This window comes from Polyodon spathula, chromosome 13 (assembly GCF_017654505.1).
Source record: "Polyodon spathula isolate WHYD16114869_AA chromosome 13, ASM1765450v1, whole genome shotgun sequence".
Classification (NCBI taxonomy): domain Eukaryota; kingdom Metazoa; phylum Chordata; class Actinopteri; order Acipenseriformes; family Polyodontidae; genus Polyodon; species Polyodon spathula.
Genome location: NC_054546.1, coordinates 19,272,397 through 19,291,695, shown reverse-complemented (window position 1 = coordinate 19,291,695; position 19,299 = coordinate 19,272,397). Strand labels below are relative to the sequence as shown.

General features: G+C 36.5%; 1 protein-coding gene across 1 annotated transcript in view; it reads left to right on the top strand.

Annotated features, from left to right (window-relative positions):
• LOC121325954 (rab11 family-interacting protein 2-like) overlaps positions 1-19,036 on the top strand; it is a 38,089-nt gene extending 19,053 nt beyond the window's left edge. Inside the window, exons 2-5 of the mRNA XM_041269042.1 lie at positions 1,809-2,254; positions 3,091-3,514; positions 10,655-10,760; positions 18,470-19,036. Coding sequence (XP_041124976.1) covers positions 1,809-2,254; positions 3,091-3,514; positions 10,655-10,760; positions 18,470-18,697 — 1,204 coding nt within the window. The 3' untranslated portion in view covers positions 18,698-19,036. The remainder of the gene's footprint in view (positions 1-1,808; positions 2,255-3,090; positions 3,515-10,654; positions 10,761-18,469) is intronic.
• The last annotated feature ends 263 nt before the right edge of the window (positions 19,037-19,299 follow it).

Genomic DNA, 19,299 nt, shown 5'->3' with positions numbered 1-19,299 from the left:
GTCTTATTATGCACACACAAGTACTGCAGCCCATCCGTATCACATTCATTGTGATACATATTGGAGTGTCCTTACATTAGTACCATGGCAACAAAAAGTCATTGCAATAAAAACCACATAGAATTATTACAAAGCTCATAGAATATTAAAATTGCAAAAATGTGATTTGAAACTACTTTAAGTTTTCTTCTTGATATACTTGCCTGTACACAAAAAAAAAAAAAAAAAAAAACAGGGACCAAAATCAAATATTTTTTCACCACTTTATAAATTTGTATTTCTGCTCTCATCCTAACAGCCTGGTCTTTAGTATAAATTCAGTTTCCAGGAGTAGTTTATACATCCTGTGTATAGTATATGTAAAGTTGCAGGAACAAAACTGTGAGGAAATCTAAGCAGATGTTGAAGGCAGACATGTGCTGAATGTGCCTTTGCATTATGTGTAAGTAGAGTCACCGCCTAAAAATGCGAAACATATTTTAAGTACAGACATTACTCCTTAAAACTAGGCGTACTGTATGTAAAGCAATCCACACTAGGAGTGTTTGCAAAGAGTGTCGCAATGTTTTTGCGTCTTCAGATGAACCAGCTCCAGAACTATAAACACTTTTTTTTTTTTTTTTTTTTTTTTTTTTTTTGTGGTATCTTAGAGGGAAACACTGCAGTAAAGTCAAATTACGTTGACATTCAAGTAGGGCTTGAATTATTTAGTGCTGCAAATATTGAAATAAATGACATGGAACGTATTTGTTTTTAGCAGACTCAAGCTTTTCATTGAAATATCATGAAAACTGTTAATTGTGCAATTTTCAGGTCAACCGCATGATTTAAAGGGATTGTAAAAAATCAATTCCATAGACCTGTTTTGCACTTCCATTAGCCACATAAGTCTCAAATGTGATGTTTTGAAGAAAAAAAACACAATACAAAGTACCCAAGGTGGCTTAAAACAAATACTTGTCTTTAAAAAGTATGTTGGGCACATATCAAATATGTACACTGGCAATGTATCCTTATGTATAAGGAGTAATACAGAAGCATTTATGACTAACTGAAGCATAGTATAGTTACTACTGTACTTTGCACTGTAAAAAGGAAGCATAATTCATCTGTACAAATATGCAGTTTCTAACTTGCTTTCAAATAATAAAAAACAAAAAATCTAATATGACAAAAGCATTGACTGGCTATATCTGGGAAAACACTTAACCAGTCACTTTGTGTTGCAGTAACATTATTTAGAATACGCTATTGGAAGGAAACTTTATGGGGATATGTCTGTCCGCACATGTCCATCTGAATGTCACATTTACATTGGTAAATATATCAGGAAAACAGCTTTTTAAATTGGGATGCAACTTGTTATTAAAACAATTTAGAATAAGTTATTGGTAGTATCCCATGTGGGGATATATGTGTCTCTCTGGCACACTTACATTATTACATGAGAGCCACTTATTTAATTTGAATGAAACTTGTTTAGTTATTGAGAGTATCAGATTTCGTGGATTTATTGAGTAAGAATATGTTATCTACACATAGTATAAGAATATGTTATTGACATATAGTACTTGTATGGAGTTAAAATTATGGGGTATAGGTTGAACAAATCAATTAATTTCATACCATACAAAATCACCCATCAGGACCATAACATACATCATGATCGTATTAGGATATTGATATTGTCATATGTAGGGTGACCTCACTATATAGATACTCCTCAATCATGGTATCCATCCAGTACAGATCTATCTGTTAACATGGCTTGATGCCTTGCGCTATGCTTCCTTGATCTTCTCTTTCAGCTGGTTCAAGCTTGAGTCCAAGCCTGGGAAGAAGGGAAAGGACAGAGGGCAAATCCAAGTCAACATCCAGTTCATGAGGCACAACATGACGGCCAGTATGTTCGACCTCTCCATGAAGGACAAGCCACGCTCCCCATTCTCCAAACTCAAAGACAAGATGAAGAGAGGGAAGAGGGATGGGACCTTCTCCGACACCTCTTCTGCCATCCTCCCAGGAACAAGCACCCCCCGTTCCTCTGACCCTGATATCACCGAGACGAACCAGCACATGAAACCCAAACCAAAACAAACGTATCTCCTGGGGCCCCAGCGTCTATCTGCTGCCCACTCCATGTCTGATTTGATCGGATCCCATTTCTCTGGAGACAAAGCTAAGGCTAGCACAATCGGGCACGCTCCGCTGTTTCACCCCAAGCTAGACTCCATGAATTCCATCGACGAGAGTGGTAAGAATTGTAGCCCTCTCTATTTACTGCAAATCCCCATGCTCACTAACATAGTTTGTACTGGAAGTGTTTTGCGGCATCATGTGCCAATTACTGCCCCGCTGATAAATTGTATCTCCTTGATAATATTTTAAGCATTCCTGTGAGGGGAGCTTCTATACATTGGTAAATTTGTCTTCACCACACCTACTATTCCTCTGTCATACTGGGTGTAGCGGCAAAAATAATTAAAACTTAATATACCAGTGCTAGCCCGCTTGCAAATATCATAAGAAAAAGTCAGGGGGCAGTAACACTCAAAGAAAATGCTGTTTAAAGTTACTGTGTGGAATGCAAGTCTAGGGAAGTTATGCTCAGACCATATTATGCTCCAGTTAAACATCACCTAGAATACTGTGTTCAGTTTTGGTCACCTACAAAAAAATAATTGCACTCGAAGGTACAGCGAAGGGCAACTCTGCTAATTGAAGTTTATTAAAATCCTAAATGGTATAAATAAAGTGAATTCAAATGTAGCTAAGAGAGTAGAACTAAAGGGCATAAACAGAAGCGGAGTAAAATTTTAGAACAGAAAATAGGAAACGTGTTTTTACACAAAGTTATAAATGCATGGAATAGCCTACCTGGAGTACTGTAGTAGGATCTAAAACACTGGGAACATTGAAAAAAAAAAAAAAAAAACTAATGGATTTCATCACGTTAAATTAGATCCCTGTTGGGTCTAATGGCTTGCTAAGATGGGACGAAGGCAGGTGTTTTTTTTTTTGTTTTTTTTTAAGAAAGAGCTGGCATCTTACTTGTTACTGACTTGTTACCTCTTACTGACTCTCCTGTAGGAAATGTGATCTCTCCCCACAGACGATCGCAGAGCGTCGACGCTGCCAAACCGGAGCAGACTGGCACTTCCACTGAGGGTGAAGGCAGCTATGAAGGGCACAGTGATTTGTTCGCCAGCATCAGCAATTCTTTGCCCCAAAAGTCAGCCACTCTGCCCCAGAACAAAAACCCCTTTGAGTCGAGCAGTGGTGTCTCGTGTGAGGGCAAGACCAACGTCACATCTGAGAATAAGAAGGAGAAGAAGGAGAAAGTGGGCCTTTTGGAGAGAGTCAAGGGGAAGAAAGACGGCAAGAAGTTGGATAAGATCGGCAACGGGAAATCAGGTAGTTCCGGTGACTTGAGGTCTCCCAACCCGTTCAGTGACAATCTACAAGGGGATGCAGGAACAAACCCCTTTGCCACAAACTATAAGCCAAAGACCAGGTGAGTCTTGCTGTACTGGGTCATGAAACTCACAATATAGTGACGCACATAGAATGTTATTATCTATATTTCCATAGTATTGCATTTTGTAGCAGTTAAATGAGGTACCGTTACCTGTTTAGTAATGCCTGTTATGTGAGTTGTCTGTCATTGTCCATTGTAGTTTCAGCCATAGACAGTTTTATGCTAAAATATCCTATAGCATTTCCCCATGCTACTGTAAGATCATTCACAAGTTAGTACGGTTTAATCCTGCTGTCTTCAGTGTATATGCACTTGCATAAGTTCATGCAAACTCCTTATCCCTGAAAATGTGGCAAGTAGAAAACTATTCCATCTAAAAATGTATTTTTTAACCACTGAATCTGTTTCTGAAAAAGCTCCTACAGGTGGAATTTCTGAAGTGAAATGACGTAGTGCTGGTACAAACGTGTTAGTTTTTATCGAATAATTTTCATAATTTCAGTGCGTATTTGAATATTCTTTCATTTTGAATTAGCTGGAAAACAAAAGCCAAAGTCATACCATGTTACTAGAGGTGCAATCGGCAACCTACTTTCTTCTTCTATTATCATACAGTTATTTATCAGCAATAATCGATGCATTGAGTTTTTATTTTTCAAAATAAAGAACATTTCGTTGTTTTTTTTTTGTTTTTTTTTTTATAACAGAACATCCAATAACTTAAGACAATGTTGTGCATAACAGTTAAACAAAAAGCCACAACTTATATTCATTACTTTGAAACAAAAGTAGGCACAGTACAGATTTAACATTATGTCGAATAACATAAAGGTAAGGTATACTGTATTCTGGTCACTTTTTAATAAAAAAATAAATAAATGCTTAGTCTCACCAATGATGCAACTTAAATAATTTTACACTGTTCCATTAATTCAGTGTATGCTCAGGTTGCTGCAGTAACTTCTGATTTTCTTTCAGTGCAGCTGTAGCAATTGCACTACATTTGAAATGTTCTAGAATGCGTCAACATTTGGCTAATATCCTGCTTGCAGCTATTGCAGTGTATGCCCGTTTCACAGACAGATTTAAAGCCATGCATCCAATATGTAATGTTCCTGGCATTGTCTGTTACATAAATGGGATCATCATTCTGCCTTAGATTCTATTCTCTCTCCATTTCAGCTAGCACAGCACAAAGATTAAGATCATGGCAATTGTTCGCAAGACGTAGGACTTCATTTCAAAGTTAGAATCTAGCATGTGAGCAATTACACTAACATACCCCTCCGTGGCTCGGGATGTCCAAGCATCTGTTGTGATACTAATGCTGTATTTGACCATAGCCTTCATTTCTTCATACATGCATCTTAAAACTACATTTGTAAAATGCGTTTGTGACGGCAAATTGTACTGTGGTCTGAAAGCTGTCAACATCCTTTGGAAAGTGGGGAAGTCAACCACATTCACTGACTGCTTATTGTCGTCAATAAATGTAGCCACGTACCTTGTCATGGTTGTAGCGGCTGGAGAATTAATTGGCCATGTTTTGCGAGTCCCAGCCATAAGTGCATGTTATGCCTTGCTGAGTAGTGAAATCTATCCACATGATGAGAAGAATGTGTCGTATTTCCACAATACCGCAGTTCAGTATTGCACAGTTTGAAAACTTTTTTTGTTTTATCCAAATAATTTCCTCCCCTGTCGATAAGGAATCCAAAAAAATTCTAAACATCACTTTTCTGCCCTGCCTTTCCTTTGCCCCAAAAATCACCATTCTTTTGTCTGTGTTTTCTTACCATTTGAAAAAGAAAAAAAAACAGTATCTTCATTTCTAGACCAAGAAATGTAACAAGAATAGGCCAACAGTACTAGTCCAATGGTCGCTAATATGGAGTCCTCTCACTGTGAGCATCCTAGCAACGCGCTGTGCAGTCCTTGTTTATCTACCGCATTAGCTTTAAAAGAAGCACATCCTCACACACTGTATTATTTTATTAAAAACTGGCAATAAAAAATGGGGTTAATTCAATGCATCAATTCACCAATATGTAATCGAATCTCTGGGAAATTAAGGACTGGCTATCAACAATTGATGTATCTAGTAATTGTTGCACCCCTACATATAAAATATATCCAGTGTCACATCTAACCTGTTACCTACATTCTGTACAGAGAGTGTGTGTTCTTTATTACAGACCTCCTTTATGCATTTTATGTTTTCCTTTGCATGATATATTTTCATAGTCATTTATAAATGCTGTTCATTTCATGCAGTGTTTGTTTAACTATTCTAATATTTGCTCAAGAACTACTTTGAAAACTGACCACTAGGGGTGTGCAGCTGTCATCTTTGTCCCCACTAACTTTGATTTTGCGAAGGAAGCAAAAATTGCAGTGTGGCATTACTTAAAATCTTGAGTGAATATTATTATTATTATTGAAAACACATATATGGTATAGTAACATTATGTTAAGTCGTATTAATAAAAGGTTTAGGTTCACCCCAATCATCATAAAAAAAATATGTAAGTCATTAAGGTAATTATATTAGTAGCAATAAATTAAATCCACGTTAAACAAAAGTGAACTGGTTGCTGCTCCAGGCACTCGCATTTGGTTACGTTAACTGCTTCCGTATTTGACTGTGATCCTTATCCTCTGCTGTAACCACCACACTTTCCAAAACCTCCCCTGCCTTTATACACAAGTAGTCGTTTGAATACATCAAAAACCCTTGTGTAAGCAATTGAGCGCATTGGCACACAAACAAACTAGTATGTCTTTATTTCCGTTTAAATGCCAATATATAAAAGGAACACTTGACGAGTGGCATTTTTCCTAAACTATAAAGTGTATACTGTAGATAAGGTTCCTGCTGGAAATGCAATTATTTTTCAAGTGTTTTGCACATTATACTCGGATTCAGAGATGCATAATAGAAAAGTGTTGTTTGGCAGTAGCCTGATCAATTGAAATATACACTACAATAGTTAATGGGACAGATGCATGAATGGAGAATGACTTGGAAGTGACCAATGTGGTAGTACTAAAAACACATTCTTAACATTAATCTCAGCAACGCAGAACATGTGTTAGGGTGGTAAAATGAATAAAAATGCATTGGTAGGATTCGATCAAGTTTGGGGTACCAATGAACTTCTGGGGCAGATCTCTTTAGTGAGCATGGCGTCTGAGAGATCGAATTGACAACAAATATCCAATCCCTGGTCATCCCTAGAGATGGTTTGCACATTGAAATCATGCCTGTACACTTGCGGCCAAATGATGGTGTTACAAGTCTTCACCAGAATAATTGAGGGTGGGGCATTTATTTCCTCTGTTATCCGCCTCAGACCCCTTGCTTACTAAATATCTTGATATCCCTGAACAGCTAATCATCTCTTAATTAATTAAAAATCCATCCCACAGCTGCAATAGTACCCAAATACTACCTGGCAATGTAAAACAACTGGGTGGTGGTCCTTCGTTTTTCTCCAAAACTGAAATGGTGACTACTAAGAATATCAGATTGACTTGTGTATCAGCCTTGGCAGTTTGATGGTACCGCTACATTTGTGAGATTGAGGATTCAAACCCTTTGCATAACAAGATAGTAAACAAGGGGTTTAGGAGACAAAAGGTGAAATTCATGCTTTATTCTGTTAAGGCTAGTGATCCCATCATTTTGGCTGCCACTGTTTATGAGGGGATAGTTATCAATTCAGGAATGTCAAGTTATCATTGACTGGGAAATAGAGGAGACACCTGGTTTGTTTAGTGAAACTTCCATTCTAGCTGTACAGAGGTAGTACAATTTGGAATTTGAATTCACTGTGCTTGCAGTAACGTTGTCACTTTTCTCAGTTAATTTAGATTCTCCTTTGCACATTTCCGAACTTTAAAATGCACTGTAAATCACATTCACCTTCCGGAAAGGTCACTGAACCCATGTTTAAGGAGTAGCTTGACGTGAAAATTTCTTAATTTACAGCCCTTGACAGGTGCTAACGGAGAGGCCTGTTTATCTCAACGTGTCATTAGTTAGAGCACTTTAGAAGCTGGCCATATTAACAAGGCCCTTGGAGGTAGGCAAGAGGTAATTAACAAGATCCGTGCAGATAATTAATGAGTTTTTCTCAGTGCAGCCGGACAGGGGGATAGACAGACACTGTGTTTGAAGTGGACAGGTTGGTACATCAAATAAATCAACCAGAAGTCACCAGGGAACGTTTTTGAATTTCCAGAAGCTGTAATATATATATATATATATATATATATATATATATATATATATATATATATATATATATATATATATATATATAATTGCATATGATATATCTATATATATATATAGCAGCTTATATATATGGATTTCATTATCACTGCACTTCTTTTCCAAACCAGTGTAAAACAGCAATTTGTAACACGAGGCCTGGCTGGAATACATGCAGTCTATGCAGAGGACACTTGCTTATATCCTTTGGTGTCTTCCCGTATGCAGTACCTAGTAAAAACATTGCAAAGTGTAGTAAAGCACAGAGTGGTATGGTAAATCTTATTAAAAAAAAAAAAAAAAAAACAAACTGAGATTTACTGTGATAAACCTTTATATTGCTAACGACACTAAATCAACAGTTTGATTAGCAAAATCTGCAAAGAATGCTGAATGTATTATATACATTTTGAAAGACTCCACGTTAAAAAAATAAAATCCACAAGGATATATAATATAATACGGATGCCCTTGAACAGGTTCCTCACAATTGGACATGTGGTTCCCAAGATGTAATCTCATCAGTCTAGCCAGTTGTGTCAGTTCTGTGTAAATATAGCACTCTGCGTCATCATTGTTACACCAAAGAGGAGGTGGTTAAAAACACTGAAGAAGTCACAAGCCAGAATGTGTTTGGTTTATGTTCTTGTAGGTGTATCTTAGTTAAAGAGCAACTTGGTATGGATATGAAATGTCAGTTTTATGAACTCCAGTTCTAGTCATTACGTCCTGGTGATTTTAAGGCGTGTCTTCTGTCCAGCTGGTTCACCATGGTAACCATTGGCATGCCCCCCTGCAACACTCTGCCCAATACTGATGTATTTCCTAAGTGGGGCTGGTTAATGGTTACACTCTGGTGTACCAGATGAATTTGGAGAGAAGAGATGTTTGAGCCCTTTTGAAGCCACAGGAGTGCCCTCTCATTTTCTATATTCAGTTTATAAGGTGTACACTGGAAATATGTTCCAAGTTACCTTACATCTCTGTTAGAGAAATGTACCTACATCGTGTACCTACTTTCCCTCAAGTATGGGCCAACGCGCCATTGTACATCTGGCATCTTTAAACATATTTTCACAATACCTTTTTAAATCTCTCATAACTATTATTATTTAAAATCTGAGCAGGGTTGCAAATCCTGTAAGTACTGACTATGATCAGGATCCTGTTAATTGGAATTGTTTTACTTGTCCATGCTTTTATTTTATGTTACTTTTTTATGTGATAGTTTTGTCTCTTTGTCCCCATTTTACCCCCTTGAAATTAGATGCATCTCTCAAGGGTTCTGTTCTGGTTAAATAAATACGTTTGAATTTGAAGTTTAAACTTTTAAAAAGTCACAAAGCAGTGATGACTGAAATAGAAAGCAATACAAAGTGATTCTAAACAAGAAGATGATGAGTACACATGTTAAGATAACTATGGTATTACAGAGCTGCACCAAGTTGTTCTTCAAATGTGTCCAATAAATGAACTACCTCTGCTGACCAAATACCCAGTGAATCCAATAGCTTGCCTCACATTGAAACAGCATTCTTTATAGAAAAGACATTACAAATTACTGCCACACGTCTTTAAGTGGAGACGTTGTTGGTTTCACCACGGCTTATTTGATCCAGTTCACTTGTTTTTTGGGGTTTTTTTCTTTCAAGGGAGATCAAAAAAGAGGCCAATGAATAAGCTAGTCCATCATGTCTTTGACACATCAATGTGAAAATGAAAGGTGGGCTGTGAGGGAGGTTTCCTGTCTTACTGGAGTTCACACAATACTTGATGAAAGAGGTCCCTCATTCAAATGGATTCTACAGTGAACAGGGCAGAACGCCTCAGATCAGTGTTACAAAGCATTATAATGAGAGCTCCACTGGGCTTGATTCACTAGCCACGTTTCACCCCAGCTGTGAATCCCCCCCATGTAACCTGACCCCACATAGCACTGTCTGAACTATTCTGGTTGTCACTCGAATTTGGGCAATATTGTTGTAATACGGAGTCTGTATTGACCTGCTTCTGTTGCCCTTGACTGTAGTCAGTGGGCTGATTCAAGAGACAGGTTTAGCAAGTTAGAATGACATAGCAAAAAACTACTGAAAAAGATGTTGTATCGAATTGTTAATTCATTTGTCGTTTGTGTTGTCTTGTAGTATCAATTGTTTATTCAAAAGCCCTTAATAAATACTCTTAGAAATACATAATAATAATACATAATAATAATAATAATAATAAATAATAATAATAATAATAATAATAATAATAATAATGGAACAATGTTTATTTTAGTTTTTTTTTTTTATCACAAGGTTTTTTAGCTCTTTAAATACTAGCCCTGAAAACTAGTTGACGAAAGTTACGTAGCTGCTTTTAATAATAATAATAATGATAATAATACGAATGATGATAACATTATATAAAATCGATAAATAACCCTTGACAAGCTGCACTATTAAATGCATACCAAACAAATCATATTTCCAATCAAGTAAGAAAAAAAGAGGTGAAGAAGGAGGGAATTGAATAAAGATGTTTGGAGTATTACAGCAAACCCTTTTATAGCAAAACAGTTGTGACTGAGGTCATTTTTTCTCGTCAAAATTGCTGTATGTTTACCTCTTTCTTACACCAGCATATCTTTGATGTAAATGTGCATTATAGTTTTTATTCAAACTTTTTTTTTTTTTTTTTTTTTTTTAATTCAGCACCCATAATGGGTAGAAATGTAGATGTTCTATGATTATTCAATGATTATCAATACCTTCTATCCCAGCCAAGTCAGTTCACGTTAAAATCCATGTTTGTCTCTTGTCTAATTAAGAAAACGGGACAAATGGTAGGAACTAATATACAGCAAAGACTGGTGTGATTCTGTAACATTTCTTCTTTTTTTATTTTTTATAATGCAGCTCCAACTTAATGAAGCCTTCAAGCATTGAAGACATCAAGAAAGCTTTAACGTCAAACAGACACAGTGCGCCAAACAGCAAAGCCTACCACCGGGATGAAGCAAAGGTAATGGGCTTTCCACTACAATTACATACAGGTCCATTTGAATTCCAATTGAATTCTCTATTCAGGAAAACATTTCATCCATAACTATTAAACAATCAATGGTGCTGAGTTCGGAAATACTAAAAGAAGCTCCTGTGTGTGTGTGTGTGTGTGTGTGTGTGTGTGTGTGTGTGTGTGTGTGTGTGTGTGTGTGTGTGTGTTTAGGGCTGCTCCGATTTAACAAATTAATCAACCAAAGAGCAATTTAATCATGCCGAATTTAACTTTTTTATATCAAACAAAATCAACAAATAGAAGATCTGCATTTTCTCTGCGGCAGTTCTCTTATAAGTGAGCGGAGGTGGGACATAAACAGTTTAAGGTCTTGAGTAACCAATGGGGAGACAGAGATCTTCCCCTTGTTATGCCGGTGTCCAGTCATGAGTGAGCAAAGGAGGGACATACACCATTGAAGGTATTCTCCATTTCAGTTGAAGGTCTTGTAAGTTTAACCAATGGGAAAGTCAAAGATTTGCCCTGGTTTTGCAGCTGTCCAATCATTAAGGAGCAAAGGCCGGACATAAAAATGCTAGGGCAAGCAGTGTAAAAATAGCTGAATTTCTCGCAATATTGATAATATTATGATACCGTTATTGAGAATTCTGTTGATAACTTCGAAGTAATATTTAGAATCGATTTAAAAAAAAAATGTCATCAGACAACGGAGACGTCTTAGTCGATTTGACATCTTAGTCGATTTCATTTTCAAGAAGAAAATTGGAGATTGTTAAAGGGAGGTATGTACCACAAACACATGAACTGACAGGAAGAGGTAATTATATGGAATTACTGGAATTACTTTATCTGATTGCTGACTACGACAGCATGTTAAGCAATTGTTTGTCAATAGCCACAGTATTCTCGGGTACCTCTAACAAGATTCAGAACGAATAAAAGCAGAAGTACAGTAAGCCAAATACATAGCTGTAATGATAGATTAAACAACCAACGTCTTGTTTTTTTCAGGTATGTGACTGACAGTGGCCCGAAAGAACGCTTGTTCTCTGAAAATGTGCTACATTTATTAAAATAAAAACAGTAATAAAAACGTTTTTTAAAAGAGCAAATTCCCAGTGGGAAAGACATTAGATCTCCATTCTAACTTAAATAAATAAAAGTACCAATAACAGTTGTGTAAAACAAACCATTGTGTTAAAAAACAATATCAGTTTTATATCAGTGATTAAATCAGCAGCATCAATTCAGTTGTGAGCTTCCTTTTACTGATGTCAGACTGTATCCGTTTAGACAACTCTAACAAAACTAGTTAACTGGACGTTTTACATAAGTGTTCAACATCAGAAATTGATTGTTGTTTACCTTGGATACACTGTACTGTACCATTCAAGCACTCTAATTAACAAGCCAGTAACTAAATAAGAATTAAAAACAGTAGCATTTGTCTGTGATCTTCTCCTAGTTACAAACTGCATAAAGCTATTATTGCACTCCTTTAAGTCATGGGACTTTGTTATTCTGTATTCCTTCCTAATTGGAGCTCTGTGGTGAAATATGATGTGCAAATTGCCTTATTTAAGGGTTTAAAAGTGCTAATAAAAAGAAAAAAAATGAACTTCCATGCTTCATTACATCAGGAACGTTAAGTATCATTAATGTGAATTAATTACAGTTCGATAAACATGTATTTTTTTATGTCAAGTGCAAGATAATTGCTATTATGCCATTTAGAAAAAGAAAGAAAAAGAAAAAAGAAAGAAAGCAAGCCCTTAACTGTAATTCATGTAAATGTTGCTTCTGAGTTTTGAGATAATTTGTATCATGCTGTCTGTCATTAGCCTTTGAAGACTCTGGACAAAGGTTGTGGCAATTAGACCTGAGTGCATCTTGTATCCCAATTGCATCATAGGAGCTCCAGCCAGATGAAATGTTGGTGTGGGTGCTGAAAATCCTAATTAGGATTGGAGGAAGAGGAGGTGGGGGGTTAAAGGAGGAAGGCAGAAGATGTGAAAGTAGCTAGATTAATATTCCCAGGGCAAAGCGCCTCATTAGAACAACAATGAGACAATCAGAGAATGCCAGGGGTTTGCCTTATCTCTGCCTCCACTCCTCCCTCATCTTGCTTTTGCAAAATTGCCAAGGATGCCAGTCTAGAAAACATGCCAAGGCTTTGTGAAATTGATCCAATCTGGAGCAAATCTCCTAACAATTTTTAATTAGGTCCCTCACATGGTTGGTTTTTGTTGCACTACACTGGCAGTCTGAAGTTTTGAGAGGAGTTCTTGACAGAGTTAAGACACGGTGGACAGCAGATCTGACACATTGCAAAGTGCAGGCTCTTCTGTATCCCAGGCAGAACTAGGGTCTTTCCTGCAGATTTCTACCACCTGAAAAAAATGAAGCAGTTTCAGATCTCATTTTACTTACTTTATTATGTACGTATGTATGTATGTTTGTATGTATGTATGTATGTATGCATATGCTACCCCGTTATAATGTTGTTGTCAGAGTCTATAATTAGGAAACCACGTTATTTGTGTTTCCCTTATCACCGTAAAAATAAGAGTGTACGAAATGTTACGGCGTGAAGCCTTATAATGAATATTGGCATTTTTATTCTCAAAATGATTTACAATGCCCACAAGCCACATTAATATCGTAGTGTACAATGGAAGGAGACACGCACAATTACTCCCTGGGCCACACCAAAAACAATAAACAGTCTTGCACTCTCACAGCAGCACATTCACACAGTGCTTTGTGGTGGTGGTCCACTATGAAAGGCGCTATATAAATTAAAGATTGATTGATTGATTCCATATATGCGTTTATGTCCCTATATGCTTTTAACGCCACCAATTTAAAATTTATACATCTCTTATGTAAATTGTGTATTTTTTTATAACAAATGTTGTAAACTGTAAATAACACAGAATCCAAGGATGTTTATACTTTTGTACTTGTTTTGTAACATTAACGGACAGTTTGATTAGAAAGGAAAAAAAAAGTACAGTTCAAGCATGGGGGCAGTGTAAGTTCTATATATCCCAGTTTCAACTTAAACGCATTTTAAATATGGTAATGTAAAAACAACCATAAAAAAAATCAATATTGTACTTTTCTTTCTTTGAGTTTCTATTATAATTTATCCTATCACCAGGATCACTTAAAGTATCTGCAACGTTCACCAAATGCTTGCGAGTCAAATTGCAATTGGAAATGGGAGCCACGACCTTATCGTGTTATAACCAATTATTACCTATAACAGGTTGCGTTATAACGTGGTACTCTCTCTCTCTCTCTCTCTCTCTCTCTCTCTCTCTCTCTCTCTCTCTCTCATATATATATATATATATATATGTGTATATGTGTGTGTGTGTGTGTGTGTGTGTGTGTATATATATTGTATATATTTTATATTTGTATATACTAATATATACTATATATAGATATAATGACACAATAGTGCCGTTATAGTAAGAGTGACAGATTTTGAGGGATATGTTTTCTTTGCTGTTTCAAAACCGATCGGGTCACCATTTGGCACGCTTGTCACTGAGAATTTTTTTTTGGTATAGATTGTCTGTTAGGTAGTTTTAAAGTTTCAGAATGGCGTAAACATTTGTTTTTATAAGTTATTTGGACAATTTATTGCGCTCAAATAACTAAAAAACAGCAGCAAGTTTAAATACCTCCTTTGGTAGGCTGGTAGAACTCGTTAACGAGGAGTGCATTTTTGTGGAACCAGCAACATCGATCAAGTAATTACTGGATATTTGGGCTTTTCTTCATGTGCGTGGTTAGTTATTTCATAACTATGGAAATACACCTGCGCACTTTAGTTAAACGTTCGAACATTCGGTCGCCCATTGATTCTCTTGTTAACTTTACCTCTCTTTTACCCAAGCAAGGGCTGCATCAAAAAAGAAAATAACAACTAACTGCAAACCTGTAATATAAAATAATACACTTATCAATTGTTTATCCTAGTGTAAGCAGAACTATAAAGCTGAAAAACGTATAGCAGCAACGCATGTTTATGGTAATTAGTCTAAAAAGTAGTTGTTTACTTACTGCATTATTTGGCAGGATGTTACTTCCTGCTTTGCTGTTGTGGTCTAGACTGGAGAGAGACACACAATATGACAATGTAAACAAGGTTGAACTGTTGTTGCATGGGTTATATTTCGGATTAAATAAAACCTATTTCATTGATTAACGATGCATCAATAAAGTCCTTAATAAATACCCACACTTACACAAGCTACGTATATAATTTTACACAAAATCTCAGTCTTTCTGGCGGTTATACATGAATTAAAAAATCCAGTATTGTGTGAAAAAAAGACCTGCAAGTCCACTCATTTCAGAACCGCATTCAACAGCTCGCCTTATTTGAAATCCAGCAATTTTTCAGTGGCAGCTTTCATAGTTCAAAACACAATTTGCAATACTGAGGTAAGCATGTCTTGTTCTGTTCAAAATTAAATCCTGTGTACAATTTCCTACTGTATTTTTTGTGACAACTGTAAGAGTTAAATCGCACTGGGTAAGGGCTTCTGGTATGAAATAAGTAAGGTATAAACCACGACGGGGCGTGCGGTTCCCATGATATATATTATATATATATATATATATATATATATATATATATATATATATATATATATATATTAATATAGCTCTGGAAAAAATTAAGAGACCACTGGAAAATCATCAGTTTCTCTGGTTTTCTTCCAGGACAACCTTGTACTTGGCTTGATTCATGCGTCCTTCACAAAGACAAATCTGCCCGATTCCAGCCTTGCTGAAGCACCTCCAGATCATCACCGATCCTCCACCACATTTCACAGTGGGTGCGAGACACTGTGGCTTGTAGGCCTCTCCAGGTCTCCGTCTAACCATTAGACGACCAGGTGTTGGGCAAAGCTGAAAATTGGACTCATCTGGGGGTGCTTCAGCAAGGCTGGAATCGGGCAGATTTGTCTTTGTGAAGGGCGCATGAATCAAGCCAAGTAAAAGGTTGTCCTGGAAGAAAACTTGCTTCCTTCTGCTCTGACAATGTTCCCCAACTCTGAGGATTGGTTTTTCCAGCAGCACAATGCTCCATGCCACACAGCCAGGTCAATCAAGGTGTGGATGGAGGACCACCAGATCAAGACCCTGTCATGGCCAGCCAAATCTCAAGACTTGAACCCAATTGAAAGCCTCTGGAATGCGATCGAGAGGAAGATGGATGGTCACAAGCCATCAAACAAAGCCGAGCTGCTTGAATTTTTGCGCCAGAAGTGGCATAAAGTCACCCAACATCAATGTGAAAGACTGGTGGAGAGCATGCCAAGACGCATGAAAGCTGTGCTTGAAAATCAGGGTTATTCCACCAAATATTGATTTCTGAACTCTTCCTAAGTTAAAACATTAGTATTATGTTGTTTAAAAATGAATATGAACTTATTTTCTTTGCATTATTCGAGGTCTGACAACACTGCATCTTTTTTGTTATTTTGACCAGTTGTCATTTTCTGCAAATAAATGCTCTAAATAACAGTATTTTTATTTGGAATTTGGGAGAAATGTTGTCAGTAGTTTATAGAATAAAACAAAAATGTTCATTTTACCCAAACTCATACCTATAAATAGTAAAACCAGAGAAACTAATAATTTTGCAGTGATCTCTTAATTTTTTCCAGAGCTATATATGTATAGGTGTTCATGTATTGTGAATTTCTGCATCGAAAGTGCCATCTCACTAGAACTAGAGGGCTGAGTACAACTGGATGATGGGTGGAGTTTCAGATGACATTAAGGAAGTAAGGAGAGCAGCTGATAGAGAGACTGAAGCCAGATCTTGAAGTGAGTTTGTTAACTCGTTGCAAGCATTTACTATAAAGTTTACACATATTCTATTACGTTTTCATTTTTTTAGATCTCAAAATATGTTTTTGTTATTTGTCACACACCCTTACGTCCAAGTCGTGCCAGATGAAGTTGACGATCAGACGTTACGCACCAATCCGACCGCGGTGTCAGGGGACAGTAACTAGGTTTCCCGCAGATATTTAAAGTCCAGGCCGGTAATTCGTTGGGTCATGTCTGGCCTTGTCGTTACCTGCTTTTCTAAGAGTTTTCCTGACTGACATGAATACATTACTGCTGGTTTTAAACTCGCTGTCAGCAGAGATGTTAAAACTTATACTGTTAAAATATCTGTTTAGTCCAGCTCAGCGTTGTAAAACTGGAGACTGAATACTGGTCCTTAGTTTAACTTCTTGCACTGGCAGGTTGTTGAGATTTATTTATTTATTTATTTTTTGCATAAAATAAATGTCCATATTTTATTTTTTTTTACTTTAAGTACATTAACCAGCCCATGCTGTAGTTTCTTTGTGTGTGTGTTTTTTTCAAGCTTTGTTTTCTTCTATTTCATTTAGCCGTTCCTCCTCAACCGTTGTCTCTGTTCTTGCTGATGCACTTATTTTATGTTTTTTCTTTTTCTTCATATGGACTGCTGCCTTCACTCAGAAAATTGGTATTGTACCAGTTATGTAGATTTTCATCCCCAAATATATTAAAGGAAATAAGTGAAATGCCACTCATTTTTGGCAGTGGTTTTGTAACTAATAACAAATAAAATGGCAGCTTGTCATGGAATTTGCAGTGGCTCTCAAAAGTATTCACCCCCCATGCATTATTGTGTTACAACATGGAAACAAAATGGATTTAATTAGGAGTTTTTGCCACTGATCAGCACAAAAAAAGTCCATAATGTCAAAGTGAAAAATAAAATCTACAATTTTTTCTAAATTAATTACAAATATAAAACGGTCAATAATGTCAGGACCACATGAAATGTTCAAGCAATCTTGCAGTGCTTTTATCTTTCAGCAGCCAGCAGGATTTGTCATTTTTCACCATGACTTCACAACACAAGCCATGTTAACATTCCTTTTTTCTCGAACGAGTTTTAAAACTTTTGCCACCTGCTGAATTTAATGATGTTGTGATACGTGGCAGCCAATTAGGGAAGCATAAAAGATGTGTTCCATTTGTGTCTGTGTTTATGTGGCTGTATCTGCAAAGAGTCAAAAGCAAACTATTTTCAGATAATGTCAACAAGAGGGGGTTCAGGTTCAAAATGATTATTCCGAGCTTCATTTAAAAGGTATTTTGAGCCGATTCATCTAGTTTTGTAGTCTTGTTCTTCTTAATGAATACTGAAAGGCCCTTTTGGATGTTTCATTCTCTGCAGATGTTTCTCTAAATCAGGGAAAATGAACTCCTTAATGTTATCAGACCAGCCACTTTGGGAGAGTGAATCAGCCAATGCTTTTTCCCCTGGGAAACAAGCGGCCACTTTTATCTTAACATGTGTCTGTTGCCTGTTTACTGTTTTGAGGCTTCAAGGTCTAATTTTGTGACTTAGATTTTTTTTTTTTTTTTCTTTTTAAATATAACACAAGAAATAATGAGAAATGTCTGGTTTTATTGAGATTTTATCAACTGCAGTGGATCAAGAGTTATGCAGTAATACCTGAAACCGAGGGAATATATTGGCCACACAATCTGTAATGTGGGGGCGGTACTAATTTAAATTATATGCAAACAAGGCATACGTGTTTCTCCAGTACCAGTCAGTCAGTCACCCTAAGGTAACTAAGAACTATGCCTCATACTTCTTGCTTTTACTAGAATGATCTTTTCTTTCTTTACAGGAAGGAAACCCTTTCAATTCAGTGGCATCTTATCGCAATCTTTCGTTCGAAGAGGTCGTTCAGGAGTTGATCAAGCAGAAGGAATTGGTGAAAAAGAAGGACGTCCACATTCGCGAGCTGGAGGATTACATCGACGGCCTTCTCGTCAAGGTCATGGAGGAAACTCCCAGCATCCTCAGAGTGCCGTACGAGCTAACCAAGAAAGCAGGGAAATTTCCCAAACAGTAAAACTAATACAAATATTGAATTTCTGTCACAGCGATAAAAACCAATGGACCTGATTTATGTAGTACCTGTTTAACTCTTTCAATACTGCAGGTCTATGAAAAACTGAAAACTGCAGACCATGCACGGTACATAACACTTTTAGTCTGGTTTCACAGATGCTGATTATTAATATCAGACCTTAATAAAGGTACAGCTATGGCCAAAAGTTTTAACACGTAGTCAAAGAAACTACAAAAGTAGTCCACTGGAAGCCATTAGTAGTACCGCATTTCATGTTAAATTTCGAAATGTCACATTTAAATAAATAAATTTTAAAAATTGATATGGGGAAAACTACAAAGCGGTATGTAATTCAGTATGTTAATATAACATTCAGCAAGTTTCATTTGACTTTATGAATCAAAATTAGTTAATTCTATTGGGCGATGCAAAACTTTTGGCCATACTTGTACAATTACGTACCTGTACAAAACCTTAATAAATCTGGCCCATTGTGTGGGGGTGGGTGTTTTTTTAGTTTTATATATATATATATATATATATATATATATATATATATATATATATATATATATATATATATATATAAATATAACATATAT